General features: G+C 45.7%; 1 protein-coding gene across 3 annotated transcripts in view; it reads right to left on the bottom strand.

Annotated features, from left to right (window-relative positions):
• Positions 1 to 17,379, bottom strand: part of oxsr1b (oxidative stress responsive kinase 1b) — a 99,124-nt gene that overhangs the window by 40,229 nt on the left and 41,516 nt on the right. For all 3 annotated transcript variants that reach the window (XM_083655090.1, XM_083655088.1, XM_083655089.1), the window contains exon 3: positions 10,296 to 10,404. In XM_083655090.1, the coding sequence (XP_083511216.1) occupies positions 10,296 to 10,404 (109 nt within the window). The remainder of the gene's footprint in view (positions 1 to 10,295; positions 10,405 to 17,379) is intronic.

Genomic DNA, 17,379 nt, shown 5'->3' with positions numbered 1-17,379 from the left:
TGTGCAACTTCTGCTTAGAATAGTGAAGACGGTGAGTAACTTTAAATTGGATCAGCTGGTGTCTACTATTAACTGAGCCGAGTTGTATCTACATCAAAACTTTTAATTGGTTACAAGACTTGAGGGGAAAAGGGAATGAAACAAAAATGAAATAAGGGATTTTCCACATTAGAATACATTGTCTTAATATCTGTGAAGCCGGCCTGGAGTCACCGTCAAACGTCCCTGTGAACAATGTGGTGAAAGCTGAGGGCCGCAAGACGTGACAAATTTATTGGCTCCAAACTTGACGAAGTCTTTATATGCAAAATTCAAGCCGTAAATAACAATGTGCCCTGAGCTAGAGTCCACATTCCTCTGCTTGCTTTGGCATGACTCATACTAAGTCCCTGTGGGGTTCAGTGGATGTCAGTGACAGCTTATGCAGTGCTCGAATGAAATGTGTCAAACGTCACGTTCAGAACAGGATTTTCTTGAACCCCTACCTAGGTCAGAGCAAAGGCCTTTTACATTGTGTCTGTTCTGGGTGGGCATCCTGTGTCCTTCCGTCTAGGATGCTCTACTGAGCACTGGGATATAGCCTGGGAGAGCACTACTGAGCACTGGGATATAGCCTGGGAGCTCTACTGAGCACTGGGATATAGCCTGGGAGCTCTACTGAGCACTGGGATATAGCCTGGGAGCTCTACTGAGCACTGGGATATAGCCTGGGAGCTCTACTGAGCACTGGGATATAGCCTGGGAGCTCTAGTGAGCACTGGGATATAGCCTGGGAGCTCTACTGAGCACTGGGATATAGCCTGGGAGCTCTAGTGAGCACTGGGATATAGCCTACTGAGCACTGGGATATAGCCTGGGAGCTCTAGTGAGCACTGGGATATAGCCTGGGAGCTCTAGTGAGCACTGGGATATAGCCTGGGAGCTCTACTGAGCACTGGGATATAGCCTGGGAGCTCTAGTGAGCACTGGGATATAGCCTGGGAGCTCTAGTGAGCACTGGGATATAGCCTGGGAGCTCTACTGAGCACTGGGATATAGCCTGGGAGCTCTAGTGAGCACTGGGATATAGCCTGGGAGCACTACTGAGCACTGGGATATAGCCTGGGAGCTCTAGTGAGCACTGGGATATAGCCTGGGAGCTCTACTGAGCACTGGGATATAGCCTGGGAGCTCTACTGAGCACTGGGATATAGCCTGGGAGCTCTAGTGAGCACTGGGATATAGCCTGGGAGCTCTAGTGAGCACTGGGATATAGCCTGGGAGCACTACTGAGCACTGGGATATAGCCTGGGAGCTCTAGTGAGCACTGGGATATAGCCTGGGAGCACTACTGAGCACTGGGATATAGCCTGGGAGCTCTAGTGAGCACTGGGATATAGCTCTACTTTACTATCAACAATTTACCAAACATCTGACAAAAACATTTGACTTGAGTACTGACTGAGTCAGTGAAGGTCACACTCTTAACTGTGTGCCTTCCACATGTGCTCACTGACCTTTAAGGCACTCTGGTGTCAATGTAAGGGTGTTTAACAGTAACAGTGTGTAACAGTGTGGCCTCTTGTTATGTATGAGGAAAAAAGACAAGGCAATCCTGTTACATCACTGCTCAATGATGACGTCTAAAGATCCAGCTCCAGGTTTTGGAAGAGTGGGCAGATTGTACAGCAATTAGTATCCCAGGGCTCTATATACTGTAGTAAGACTTTAGTGATTCTAGCGGGTGTGCATCTGGAGCTAGAATGTGAACACGTTATTTTCTCTTTTTTTCTTCAATATTTTATTTTTCAATTTTTCAGAAGATGGAAAACAAAAAACAAAAACAAACTCAGACACAGAAAAAGAAAAAAAAGAAAAAAAAACATGTAATCAACATTCCAATATTACAACCTGATGCTACCAGCCGCATAAGGTGCTTATGTGCTTGTAAGAGATGTTGTGCATAGAATCCCATGCAAAGAGTCCATGAGAAATCAGCTGGGCGAGTTACCCGTCGCCCCTAACCTCGTCCAAGTAGGCCAGAAACGGTTCCCAGATAGTTGAAAATTTCTTTGGTGAGTTGGTCCTCAGGAACCTGAGTCTCTCCAAACGTATAACCGAAACCATGTCTGTCAGCCACAGCTGAAAAGAAGGTGGAGAGGGGGACTTCCACTCCTTCAGAATGAGTCTCTTGGCGACAGTAGTTCCCTGCATCAGAAACTGCTGCACAGCCATAGGGAGGAGCAGAGAGCATTCTGAGCAGCCGAAAATGGCAAGTTCCGCCTCCGGCTGTGAAGAAGTTGTTGAGCAGCTGAGTAGTATGCAGTCTGACAACATTTTCATTTTCATTCAGGAACGAGCCCTGTTGGAATGCACTCTGCGGCCTCATCATATAGCGCTTCAACAAGAACTCAAGAGGGAAAACAAGTCAGAGCTTTGGTAGATCAACTCGTGGACTGTCAGCAATCTTTCAATAGCAGAAGGCACAAGGCCGGATAGAGTCAAAGGATGAAAGCCTCTTTTCTTACGCTCCATCAAGCCTGAAGAGCAGACAGGGGTTGGCCTCCCTTGGGGTTGGTATGCTCTGCCCCGTGGAGGAGTGATGGTCTATAAACCAGAGCTGATTTGAACTCTGTCTCCATGGCAGACGTCGGCACGGCCATCACTTAATTACTCTGCACAATAAAACTCAACATCAAGGGCGTCTGTTTTACTAGGGTGAGGAGAATGAGAGAGGCCATCTTGTGTGGTGTCTGACCCCGCTGTGAGGCTGGCCGCCTGCTTGAGCATGGCTTGGTGGGCACTGTGCCCTGGGCCCAGCTGCAAGGCAGCTGCCAAGCGGCTCGTGACTTCAGTGTTTCTGAGGGAGCCAGGCATGCCACCTGGCCAGTGGCCACTATCCATTACAGTGGGATGCTGTGTACACACACAGGGGGCTAGAGAGGGGCATGCGGGGGAGGGGGTAGATATGTTTAGTGTATGTTTATCTATGTGCAGTGCACATACGTGTGCACGTACAGTATGTGTGCACGTGTGTGTGTGTGTGTGTGTGTGTGTGTGTGTGTGTGTGTGTGAGACTGCAAGCAAGAGGAAGAAAGAGGGAGGGCAATCACTCACCACTTATTAATGCCCACTGCCCCCAGCAGGCGGTCATCTCTGAGTGAGGGGAGCACACTGCCTCCTGCTTGTCAAACACTTGGCACTGGAGGCCTTCATCTCCAGGCTCTCTGCTTCTACAGTATGTGCCCTGGCAAATCATCTCCAGGCTCTCTGCTTCTACAGTATGTGCCCTGGCAAATCTGATTATCAAAGCAGATCTTCCTATAAGGCTGTAAGGCACACTCACAGGCCCACACAGGTCCACAAAAACCTTGCTATCAGCAACTTGTTATCAGCAACCCAAGACGCTCTTTGATATTTTGCTGGTGAAAATAAAATGTGACAATGTCTGGTGAACGGGGTAACAAGTAGGCAACCATGAAATCGCACAAATCAAGATAAATGGTTGTTTTTGTTTCTTGAGTTTTTTTTTCTTTGTTTACGCAAGTTTAGATGTTGAAGAACGCACTCAATATAACAAACAACAGTTTTAGGATCACTAAATACTTATAACTTGTTAGCAAACTAAGCTTGTTCAGGGCAAACCAAGCTTGTTCACCAACTTTCATGGCGATTTTCTCTGAATGTTGCTTTTAGGAATACCGACACGTTTTTCAGATTTCAATGTATAACACATAATTTGAAAGCTTACAATCTGTACTTTCATAATCTGTAAAAACTGACAAAATGACCTTGGCCTACTTCTTACCCAACATGCCAGTCAGTCCCTCACAAATGAAACAAACATTGTTATCTTTAATGGCCAGCTAATGCTAGCCTGGTAAACCAGCCGGTCACGTGAACTCACATTTCATTTCGTTCTGCGAGACCGCGTATCGCAGTGGGCGGAGGTTGGGCGGGTGTACTTGCCTTGACAGACAACGCCTTCAGCCAATCAGCGTTGAATCCAGTCAAACCCAAATCCACTCGGGAGAATGGCAAAAACATATTTTCCGCCGAACATTGACATTACTCCTCGAGATGGACAGACAGGGAGGCGGCCATTATTGTTTGGTTTAGTGCAGTGCTAGTGGCATTCCTGATTGGCCAACTTGCGCTGTCAATCATAGGGCACTGAGCGCAGTCGCTGATTGGCTCATCCACTTTGCAGCTTCTGCTTAACGCCCTCCCAGGGCTTGAGGCCAGACGGTCTCGCAGAACCAAATGAAATGTGAGTTCACGTGGCCGGCTGGTTTAGCAGGCTAAGCTAATGCTGCAGAGGGTACATTTGGCGGGTGGGCTGACGCTAGACGCCTCCTCTTCGCTCTCCTTCACCTCTCACTAGTTAATTGCAGCGCTGCCTGCCTGCCACAGGGGTGCCATGACGCCAGCCTGCAGGCTGTTATTACCTTAGCTCTGTCATTAGCCTCTGCAGTGCACTGTTAGGGCTGCAGCTCATACACCACCAGTGTTGGGAGGGTTACTTTTCAAATGTATTCCACTACAGAATACTGAATCCATGCCCGAATGTCATTTGTAACATATTCGAATATTAGAATACTCAAGTTAAGTGACCTATTCCGAATACTTTGGATTACTTTGTTTCAGAATACTTCAAAATAGTCTTGCTCAGCCCATTTGTCTGGGTCACTTAGAATGTATTAACACTTGGAATGACCATGCTACTGTCTTCGTAGGAAAGGTTATGCAAGTATGTCAACACAAATGTGGTACGTTTTGTCCTGCAAATGAGACTGTTTAAAGCAAAATTGAAGAGAACAAAGTCTCCACTGTGCAGTTTTGCTTTACCCCTTCTTTAATTTCCCCAGCATCAGTTAACCACAGCAAAGAGCATCACGGTAAAGTAAAACACATTAGACACAAACATTAAAATATAGCAAAATTGATTTACTCTTCACTAGAACACAAACTCAATCTGAAGATAAAAACGGCAAATTATTATCTGAAGATTTATCTTTTTAAACTATGCTACCAGTCCCAGACATAGTTTTTTAACTAACGTGTGTACTTTATATGAATTTGAGGACAAATAAAACAAAACAAAAAGTATTATTATGTAACTGTGTGTAACTTACACACTTACCCCCAAAACACTTTTTTTTATAGCTTTTAACCAATATGGCTTTTGGAGTGGTATGTGAAGGATTCTGGTCAAAATCTCCACATTTGAGACCAATCTGTTACAATTTTACAAACCCCTATCATTTCAGCAGCATAAGTGCCCTCTATGGGTTCAAACCTGCTTTTTTTTGTGCCCTCAAATGAATGGGCGATTTGGTACATCGTTACGTCACGGTGGTATTTGCGCGTGCCCCACTCATCTTGACGGGCCGGAAAGAGACGGCACCCGGTACAGGTTGGGTTAGCAACCCAGTCTGGTTCTTTCGTGAGGAAGAAATCCAAAAACGCCACAGTGACTCTACTGAAAAACTGTGCAAGCATCAACGTAATCCAGGATGGATGGGCGTCATGGATTTTTCCTAGTGGATCAGGGAAATCCTGTCAACCATTCATCCCCCGGATGTGTGAATTGCTCGTCGCAGAACTATGACGTGCAGCACGCAGGCCTGTGTCCCCCTGCCGCCCGGGAAGATGCAGACCTGGTGAGACGAAGGAGAAGCCCGGCCGGGAGAACCACAATGCCTCGACTCTCCATGCACTGATGTTCCGGTCCCTGCGGAGTAGTTCCACAGCAGCGGATTGGGGTTTCTTGGACCCGTCCGCTAGCAACATTGCAGATGAAGATTCAACTCTCTCGTAAAAAAACTTTCTCTCGTAACGGGACAAGCCCGTCTTTTATTGTCACACGAACACCACAATACATGCATGTGGCCACAACACACTCATGCTGACGGTGGCCGGTGAAAAGTGTCCTCTGCATTTAACCCATCCAGGCATGTCCTTTCCTCCGGGGGGCAGGCCAGGAGCAGTGGTCGCTTTCTCGTACAGCGCCCGGGGACCAAGTAGTCAGATCCATGAGTGGCTGCTGCTGGGATACAAGCCGAGGCGTAATTAGCCTCAGCTGGGTCACCTGGGCGAGTGCGTATGATGTTGTGAGACCCGAAACACCCAACGACCCCAGGTTACATCACTGATGATGTATCCCAGTTGCATTTAGAAGATGTAGTGTGTAATATGTCGGGTTAGGGCATATTGCACCGTGAAGCCTGGCCTTCCCCTTGCCAGGTGCATCTATCAGATGTATGTATGTACTACATGTGAAAAAAAAAAATCATGTGATTATTACTGTAGTTCACGCGGCGCGAGCCCTTTAAGAGCAATGCATCATGTGTAAACGCCTACTGTGGCTAATGTTAGCGGCTAGCTAGTTATGTTACATGGCAGTAAAACGCCACTGAATGACCAAATTGATATAAGTTTTAACCATTTCGAGTGACACTGTTTCCATATGGATCACCAGCGTTAGTTTGTTGTTTATAACGTGACTATATTGATCATTTATCGTTCTCTATCTCTGATACACTGAAAATACTGGGAGGCGGGCCATAGCGTCTCTGTCAATGATTTGATTTGACAGTTCTAGGCGTTGGCGTTGGCGTGTTCCACCCCCAAATCGATTGTGTTCTGGCGCAAAGCGAGTGGGTTCCAGGACGAAACAGGCTCGAGCCACTTACTTTATCTTTAGAGCAGCGCAGTAAATACAATATTCCTGGAATGCGAGTTTAACTAAACAGTTACATGTCCTCTGCATTCTACAACAATTAAAGACATTACAATTTGTTTTATTTTGTATCTTACATACTTATTGGCCAAGTTATGATGCAGTTTATTCTGCCAGGGTACAGAAGGGAGTATAGGCGGTAGGGTTGCACGGTATACCGGTACTACAACAGTACCGCGATACCCTGGCATTAAAAAGGATACTATACCACGTTAATTTAGTACCGATACTTTTAAAAATTACATGAGTTGCGTTGCATCCATGTGTGCCACCGTCTGTTTCTCCACCGGAGTCTGTGTGCTGCAGGTTTGCGCTGTCTGTTTCAACTCCCTGTGGGCGTGCCAAGTCCGCCCTCCCCTGTCTCACTGACACTCCACTCTCCAGTCCTCTGTTCAGCCGACATGCAGTGCTGCCAACTTGGCGACTTTGTCGATATATTTATCTACTTTTCAGACCCACGTGGCGACTTTATTTCTCAAAGGCGACTAGCGACAAATCTGGCGACTTTTTCTGACCATGGGAAGCAACGTTAATGTGTTGAATCTCTACGGATTTTGCATGTAAATTGGTGCTGGAGCTGCTGGCTTTTCTCCCTCCCTCTCTCTCCTCTCTGCCTGTCACACACAGCGCTTCGCCTTCGCTCGACTGCAGCCTATCCTACCTGAGAGCAGCAGCATAGGGTTTGCTTGTCATTTCTAACAGCGTATGTCGAATCTGGCCCACGGAGTCAGCACTTAATATTACAACCATACAGTCAGATTACAACGGCTATGCCGAAGCGTGCACGGACAAAGCTGTCCGTCTGTAAAACGATGTTTACACATGTTTACACAGGCAAAAGGGAGACAACACGTCCACTTGACTTGCCAAAGCATCTCTCCAACAGACGATCCGACTAGTACAAAGTGTGACAGTTTAGCGAATGTGATAACGTCAAGTCAAGCGAGTGTGATTTATTTTGTGACAAGCAAACTTTTTTCAGCGTCGTTTGATGAGGCAATTAAAGGCAATGCGCCTAACCTCTGCCAAGGAGGTAGGCTATATGACGGTGTTTAAGAGTGATATGAGGTTGCAAACTGTATAACGTTAACTGTTAAAGAAATCACATACACTAAGTATAAGGGACATCAGATTACTGCATATTACCATGTAAAAGCTTTAATTATTTATTTATTTAGAATAATCCATGATTAATGTTATACTAATTGTCAAAAACTCACCTACATGTATTAACAAACAAGAAAACACTTGACACCACATACCACATAGGCCTACTGTACATTTTATTGTGAAAAATAATAAACATACATGACATTAACTGTAAATCTGGCACTTAATGAAGCTCAAACTCAGGATTATACTAAAGTAGACTGAACAGAAATGATTCTATTCTGCGCTTACTGAACACATTTCCTCATTTTCTATTTACCGGTAGTCAAATGAGATGCCAGCAGAATCAGCACCAACTCAGTTGAGGCAGCCTTCCCCAGCTATCTTTGAACACCACATAAAGTATGATGAAGACTCAAAACATGAATTTTAACTTCCATGTTCTTCTGTCATCCATTATTACACGACTTTTCCTGTTGCTTTAGCTTTTTGCCGTGGTATCGTTTAAGTATCGAGTATCGAGATATTTAGGCAGGTATCGGTATCAAAGTCATAATTTTGGTATCGTGACAACCCTAATAGGCGGCCATCTTGCCTGCAGAGTTTTCAAATCAAGTAGAATACCGTTTTGCAAGAAATCTGGGGGGGGGGGGGGGGGGGGGGTCAGTCCCCCTTTAAATTAATATATTTTTAAAGACAGTAACTGTATTCAGAATGCCACTAATTTAAACTAACTGTAATGGAATACAGTTACTCATATTTTGTATTTTAAATACTGTATTATTTCTTAATAGTGAATACATGTATTCTGTTACTCCCAACCCTGTACAGCACACAATGAAGATACGAGTTGCCACATTCTCCACGATCCTGTTAACATTCACGAAACCCTGCACTCCCTAGTGCCTCTCTCACATCACCACTCCGTACTGCCTCTCTCTCACCACTCCCTAGTGCCTCTCTCTCACCACTCCCTAGTGCCTCTCACATCACCACTCCCTAGTGCCTCTCTCTCACCACTCCCTAGTGCCTCTCACATCACCACTCCCTAGTGCCTCTCACATCACCACTCCCTACTGCCTCTCTCTCACCACTCCCTAGTGCCTCTCACATCACCACTCCCTAGTGCCTCTCACATCACCACTCCCTAGTGCCTCTCACATCACCACTCCCTACTGCCTCTCTCTCACCACTCCCTAGTGCCTCTCACATCACCACTCCCTAGTGCCTCTCACATCACCACTCCCTACTGCCTCTCACATCACCACTCCCTACTGCCTCTCACATCACCACTCCCTACTGCCTCTCTCACATCACCACTCCGTACTGCCTCTCTCTCACCACTCCCTAGTGCCTCTCACATCACCACTCCCTACTGCCTCTCTCACATCACCACTCCGTACTGCCTCTCTCTCACCACTCCCTACTGCCTCTCACATCACCACTCCCTACTGCCTCTCTCACATCACCACTCCGTACTGCCTCTCTCTCACCACTCCCTACTGCCTCTCACATCACCACTCCCTACTGCCTCTCTCACCACTCCCTATTGCCTCTCTCTCATCTCCAGGGTTCAAATTGAGCGCCCCCTGAGAAGATGTGACACACACAGGCCACCTCCTCTATCCACCCCCGCAGCTCTTTGTAACTTCAGTCATCATCAGCCATCTCCAAGATGTATCAGAGTATGGGAGGATGTAACTATTCCTAATTTGCTCTCCATCTCCAGTTGCTAAATGAGAGATAAAATCCTTCATGTGGCAAGTAGAGAGTTATTTATTTGTTTGTCCAGGACATTCAGGGTGACGGCACGAAGTGGTGTGCAGAGGACATTCAGGGTGACAGCATGAAGTGGTGTGCAGAGGACATTCAGGGTGACAGCATGAAGTGGTGTGCAGAGGACATTCAGGGTGACAGCATGAAGTGGTGTGCAGAGGACATTCAGGGTGACAGCATGAAGTGGTGTGCAGAGGACATTCAGGGTGACAGCATGAAGTGGTGTGCAGAGGACATTCAGGGTGACAGCATGAAGTGGTGTGCAGAGGACATTCAGGGTGACAGCATGAAGTGGTGTGCAGAGGACATTCAGGGTGACGGCATGAAGTGGTGTGCAGAGGACATTCAGGGTGACGGCATGAAGTGGTGTGCAGAGGACATTCAGGGTGACGGCATGAAGTGGTGTGCAGAGGACATTCAGGGTGACAGCATGAAGTGATGTGCAGAGGACATTCAGGGTGACAGCATGAAGTGATGTGCAGAGGACATTCAGGGTGACGGCATGAAGTGATGTGCAGAGTCATGGGAGATTTGTTTGTCCAGGACATTCAGGGTGACAGCATGAAGTGATGTGCAGAGTCATGGGGGATTTATTTGTTTGTCCAGGACATTCAGGGTGGTCAGATGATTGAGGAGACTCAGGCATGTCTGTGTGCGTGTGAGGGGAAGAGAGGGATGGTGCACTTACCACCACTGAGCAGCTTCATGACCAGCCACAGCTCATCCTTCACCACGAACGAGGTGTAGTAGGACACAATATTGGGGTGGTGGCACTGGCTCATCGCCTGGATCTCTTTCTATCAGAGGAGTGAGAGAGACAGAGAGAGAGGAGTGAGAGAGAGAGGGAGAGGGAGAGAGAAAGAATCCAATGAGTATTGTATTAATAGGCTTGGGCGGTATTAAGGTATTACGTTATAATACGGTATTTAAACCCGACGGTATAATTTTCAATTTTGTGTGTGTGGGATCAGTGGGACAATAATTGGAACAGGGAACAAATAGAGCCCACATTGCCAAATTTATATAGAAAATTGTGCATGTAAATAAAGTTTTCTGAAACAGAAATTGCAACTTTTTTATTGATGCTGATGGACATGAATTTATATAACAGGAACTTAGCAAACATAATTATTTGGAAGTAGAAATTAAACACTTGACACAATTGGCTGGTTACTTGCAGTTTGGCAACAGAGATAGCGGCTTGTGCTATTTATTTAGCATTAATTGGATAAAGTTGATGTAGTCAATGATCTGGTAACAATTTGCCACATCATCAATTGGTGGAGAATGGAGATGGATTGCGTTTTTTGTATCAGAGGCACCAATGTAATTTAATTAAAGCTTCTCATTATTCACTAATCCTATCGCTGAAAAGCAGCTTATAACTTTATTACAGCTGCTTGGTGGGAGTAAGGTGACTAAGGCGATAAAACGGGTCAACTCCTACTTCTGTACTTCAGTGAGAATCAGCAGATACGATATGCCATTTTATTCTGGTGAGAATGTGGTAAATAATGCTACATTCTATCGAGGTTTGGCCTTTGAGGTGAACTATGGCTTACTAAGAAACATAGTATCCTGCCTTATCACATTCCTATTCCCAGAAAACTATGCTTCACTGCAACCATCCCCATCTGGCCCTGACTAGAAGGTATGCGAGAGCCCGGAGGAAATAAATTGAGCCCAGTCACACTGTCAACAATGGGTTTCCATGCCTTTGATGCCGCAGTCATTCTTAAAATTTAGTAGGGGTGCTCCGATCCGGCTAAGCCACGATCCGATCCGATTCCGATTCCTGGGGTCACGATCCGATTCCAGAATCGATTCTCGATTCCAACGATTCTCGATTCCAGAATCGAGAATCGATTCTCAATTATGTAGTTTTATATTGCAATAACACACAAAGGTAAATATAAGACAAAAAATGACAAATGTATTAATGCTGAACTTCAAATTCAACTTCTGTATTACACCTATATGTATTACCTTATGTTCTTCAGATAAGATGGATTTATAGGCTGGGGGGATCTGTAGACTTTTGGGGGGAATACATTAACCAGAGTTCTTAACACTTTCAGTGCCACGGCCCTTGGGCAAAAGGTTGCTTGCTGTGCCACATAGGCCGCAATGCATTTTAAAACAGTCATATAATTTTTTAATAATTACTATGTAAACACTGAACACGCACAAATAACGATGAGACTCTCTTCTATCACCTGCAAAAAAAAGTTTATTGATCCCATTTTCCGTTCTTTAGTTATGAGCCGGAGAAGATAGCCTGATTGAACGAAAAACATACCTTTTTTTTTGCGGCCTCGTGGGATAACAACTGATCAGCGGGATATATTTGCCACAACACACTGGCTCTCATGCTATTTTGCTTAAATATATAATGCAGTATGCATGCAGAAGAAAAGCCAGTATTTTCAGCCCTGCACCCAGCTGTGTGTGTGTGTGTGTGTGTGTGTGTGTGTGTGTGTGTGTGTGTGTGTGTGTGTGTGTGTGTGTGTGTGTGTGTGTGTGTGTGTGTGTGTGTGTGTGTGTACACACACACACACACCATATTAGATAGACCTCGATAGCTGGGGAAGTATCGGAGCAGCTGACGTAATGTTGGCACAGAACAGAACAGAAGTCTATGCATCACTTCAGCACCAGTCCCACGGTCATTTGAGGATAGATAGGATTGGCTTCCAAAGAAAAGACGAGCTGACACTTGGGTGGGACCATTCATTCAGATACTTTTTTTATGCAACCATGACTGCAGCTTTTGAATGTCCCTCCCGTGTTCACATGCCTATTTTCACCTAAATCACATCTCTCTACTCAAAGTGACCTCTAGGCATAATATGACGAACTGGACTGATTATGAGACTATGGCTAGTAGTCAGGGTAAAATTACAACCAGTCCTGAATTTATTGGGGAGGTTTATGGTCAGTAGCTTTCAATATATTATTGTCAATCATGTGTTTTAAAATGAATACTAATAATAATCACTGTGATGATTTTGCTCTAGAGCTTTCAATATATTATTGTCAATCATGTGTTTTAAAATGAATACTAATAATAATCACTGTGATTATTTTGCTCTAGAGGGACAGTACAGTAGTCAAATGTGCTGCAGTGCAGTCAAATAAGAGAAACTCTCGTCTCATCTTATCTTATACTACTATAATTGGAGAGCTCAGCTGTCTGTCCGTTTGTCCTGAGTTGGAAGACGCACTGTTGCTCCGATTGCCTCCAAAATTTGCCAAAACACTTTTCAGGGGTCTGTAAGGAATCTGGTGCAAAAAACCTGGAAAGTAATCCACCCAACTAATCCATCCATCTAACTGAATATCACGATGCGTTTGAGAACAGTAATTAAGTCAAATCATGAACACAATAATCTGCCAATTCTCCCCCTTGGGAGATATACAGCTAAGTTATCACACAAAATATTTTTCACATTACTTTCTATCAATTAGGCTATGCCATTCAAACAAATCTGTAAAAAAGAAAAAAAAAAGAAAAAAAGTTAATTCAGCTTAATATGCCTTGGCCTACTTCATTCATATTCAATTCCTTTCAACTCGGCTAATATAGAACAGATTCATGACGGGTAAACCACGAGCCGTGACAAATGAGAAACATTTACCCTCAAGCTGAAAACATTGTTAAAAGCAAAGTGATCAATCAATAGATGCTTGTGTGGGTCAAACAGTAAGCAATGGAAGCCCGCTGTTCCATCAGCATAAACGCTTAGCTTACACAAGGTGCATTAACAGCAGTATGCCTGTGCTGCAGTCATCACTATTGAGCCTTGCTGTGGCCGGGAGGAAAAGGGCCTCTGCCAAGAGAACAGGGGATGAGACCACGCCTTGACCAGAGCAGCAGGCCACATCATGATGCCATTACAAAGCATTTGACAAAGAGGGAGGAAAGCACCTGCACTCAATCATAAGAAGGGTGGATACCGACGATTGTGTCTGAAACAAAACCTATTTGATCGTGACAACACTGACAAGTACAGACAAGTATAAAAACACACAACATGTAAAGTAAAGTACTTGAGACAATAGTACTATAGTGTCAGTCTTGAAAATAATTCTCGAGAGATTTTCTGTGCACAAGGTGGCGGTGTTTACATGTCACACCTCCTACACCCCAATTTGCAGTGCATCCACACTCATGAACTGACCACCCAGAACCTGCCCAGAAGAAAAAAATCTTTCATTCTCCTGAGACCTTAAGTGGGATATTGTTTGCAGCAATTGTAATTGTGATGTGTGCCTGACTAGCTCTGTGGAGGTCAGCTGACAATGTCTGCTTAAGTGGCAATCCCACAACCTAGAAAACATTCAAAATGCAATAAAAGTGCAGTAGGGCTGACCCGAATGCTTCAAAGCTTCAACCGTTGGCTCATGGCAATCAACGATGTCAAAATCAGTATTTGAAAGCGTTGTTTTTATGGAAACGCACTGGACTCCCGCACAACTTTCGTTGACCAGAGATTTATGTCACTGTACACGCCTCGTTAAATGTCAGCTCCCTACCATATACTGTCGCAAATTACCAGACATCACTCATCATAAATCTCCTGCACCTGCACACATGATTCAATCTGATCTGGAAAAGTCAGTTTTCCACCTCAACACACCAAACATTTCTGGAAAAGTCTGATTATCTCTGCCCACATCAATGTACATTTGCCAGAAAGGTCTGTGGAACACATATCAACGCTTTGAATATCCGCATGTAATTCACCTTCAAAGTCCCAAAAATGGTATTCGGGAGAGAAAAATGTGTCTACCTTAAAGCTCAATGAGCAATTTCTACCTCCTATCTTTTTGACCCACAGGTGAGCCCACATGCCATTCCCCTTTTGAACTAAAGCTGGTTTCGATTATGCAGCAGTCAAAGAAGTTCCAGTTTGCAGACAGCTAGCTCTGCAGGCCGTCTCCCCACCTTTCTCTCTCTGGATATCCAGACAGCTAGCTCTGCAGGCCGTCTCCCCACCTTTCTCTCTCTGGATATCCAGACAGCTAGCTCTGCAGGCCGTCTCCCCACCTTTCTCTCTCTGGATATCCAGACAGCTAGCTCTGCAGGCCGTCTCCCCACCTTTGCCTTTCTGGATATCCAGACAGCTAGCTCTGCAGGCCGTCTCCCCACCTTTCTCTCTCTGGATATCCAGACAGCTAGCTCTGCAGGCCGTCTCCCCACCTTTCTCTCTCTGGATATCCAGACAGCTAGCTCTGCAGGCCGTCTCCCCACCTTTCTCTCTCTGGATATCCAGACAGCTAGCTCTGCAGGCCGTCTCCCCACCTTTCTCTCTCTGGATATCCAGACAGCTAGCTCTGCAGGCCGTCTCCCCACCTTTGCCTTTCTGGATATCCAGACAGCTAGCTCTGCAGGCCGTCTCCCCACCTTTCTCTCTCTGGATATCCAGACAGCTAGCTCTGCAGGCCGTCTCCCCACCTTTGCCTCTCTGGATATCCAGACAGCTAGCTCTGCAGGCCGTCTCCCCACCTTTCCCTCTCTGGATATCCAGACAGCTAGCTCTGCAGGCCGTCTCCCCACCTTTCTCTCTCTGGATATCCAGACAGCTAGCTCTGCAGGCCGTCTCCCCACCTTTCCCTCTCTGGATATCCAGACAGCTAGCTCTGCAGGCCGTCTCCCCACCTTTCTCTCTCTGGATGGATATCCAGACAGCTAGCTCTGCAGGCCGTCTCCCCACCTTTCTCTCTCTGGATATCCAGACAGCTAGCTCTGCAGGCCGTCTCCCCACCTTTCTCTCTCTGGATATCCAGACAGCTAGCTCTGCAGGCCGTCTCCCCACCTTTCTCTCTCTGGATATCCAGACAGCTAGCTCTGCAGGCCGTCTCCCCACCTTTCTCTCTCTGGATATCCAGACAGCTAGCTCTGCAGGCCGTCTCCCCACCTTTCCCTCTCTGGATATCCAGACAGCTAGCTCTGCAGGCCGTCTCCCCACCTTTCCCTCTCTGGATATTACAGTCTAGGGGAGAACAATAAGGATTTGGACTGCTGGCTGCTAACTAGCTTCAGTTGAGCCTGTACATCGAATTTGTTAAGTTGCTCTTATGACATCACTGTCATCAGTGACCGAGCTGCTATGCAAGACCACACAGCGGTCGAGCAGCAAGGCGGGCGAGGCCACGCAGCGGCCGAGCATAGGATTATTATTATTATTATATAAAGGGGAGCAAGCGGGCACTGTTTGTTTCAAGTGGGCATTGTTTCAGTTTTTGTCCCACTGATGGCACTGATGATGTCATCAGTGATGTCACTCGAGCAATTGTGGTTTTTGGTTACACTCGAGCAATTGTGATATCACTGATGTCATAGACATTGTGACATCATTGTGATGTCATCAGTGAGTGATGTCATCAGTGATGCAAAGTTGGGCAATTGTGCGCTGTGCATGCCAATTATAGGCATTGTGACATCATCAGTGATGTCGCTCTGAACCTAAGTTAGTGACCAAATTCGACTGGAAAGCATTGTGACAGTGATGTCACTCTGAACCAACCTTGGTGACCAAATTGGACTGGACAGAGCCAGATATAGGGCCCACGCTGAAGCGCTGGCCAAAAACAATGGGTTGACACAGGGAGGATACCATGCTCTGGCAGTTGGCAGTTCTTCCCTTCTCCTCCAACAGACAATGTGTGCATCAGAGAGACTCTTTGTTGTCAGGATTAGGTCACTGTAAACCTATGCCCAGACAAAGTTACTGAAAATGTTCTCATCGCATAACACCATTCATAGCCTATTACCTCTACTGTGTGTGTGTTTGTGTGTGTGTGTGTGTGTGTGTATGCACATAAAAGGTGTTTCCTTTTTCCCTCTGCCGCTGAAGCAAGTATAGAAAAGATATTGGAAATGTATTTACACTGTTCTGTGCTCATCACCACCCTGTCAGCGAATGAATGTCATTGCTTTACCAATCTGGGAACTCATCGGTTAAACAAAAAAAAATATATATATATATTTTTTTTTCTCTAACCTCTGGGGGTAGCCCCGTTTCAATGTGGTGCAACAGGAACTCAAGAGGCGTGGTCGGCAGCAGAAGAAAATCCCTTTCCGCTCCCTGCAAGCTCTGCCATTGGCTCCAACCGACCGGCTCTGCCCATGAATGGATTTCTTTTCCGCTCGCTACATGTCGCTCTCAAATCCGTCTGTCGCTATGAAACAACAATAACAACTCTAGCTCATTGCTAGTAGCAAGTAGGAACTTGCTATATGCTGAAAATGGTAAATTTTGACTACACCCCAGACAGTCACGTTCACTTTATTTTGATCGGGTGAAGCGCAGCATGCGGACGAGCGCTGTTACACCCATTTTTGACCGAGCCTGCCGACAGATTTCCGATGCAAGTCGAGAGTCTCGAGATATTATTGCTTTACGGACTTCCTGCAAGTTTCAAGTTCTCATCCGGCCGACGGGAGCCTATAAGTAACTTTTGATGAGATTTTTCTTGCTTTGTGGACCCAGAAATTCTCAAAGCTAAGACGACAAACACGTCGCAGCGGTGTAAACTGGCCTATCTCATCTCCACTCATGCCAGCTGATGCGTTGTCAATAGTTGGGTTTCCATCCACCTGTTTTTATGCGAAATTTAGAATTGCGCATTAAAATCCTGAGTGGAAACACCAGAAAATGTGATATAACCTCCAAATATCGCAAAAAGCTTTTCACACTTGAGGGAGGCGAAAGATTAGGGTGTATTGATAAAAAGAAATGCGATAAATGCAATGGAAACCACTTTAG

The sequence above is a fragment of the Poromitra crassiceps genome (genome assembly GCF_964638095.1).
Source record: "Poromitra crassiceps genome assembly, chromosome: 2".
Lineage (NCBI taxonomy): Eukaryota > Metazoa > Chordata > Actinopteri > Beryciformes > Melamphaidae > Poromitra > Poromitra crassiceps.
This window is presented reverse-complemented; position numbering and strand designations above follow the sequence as displayed.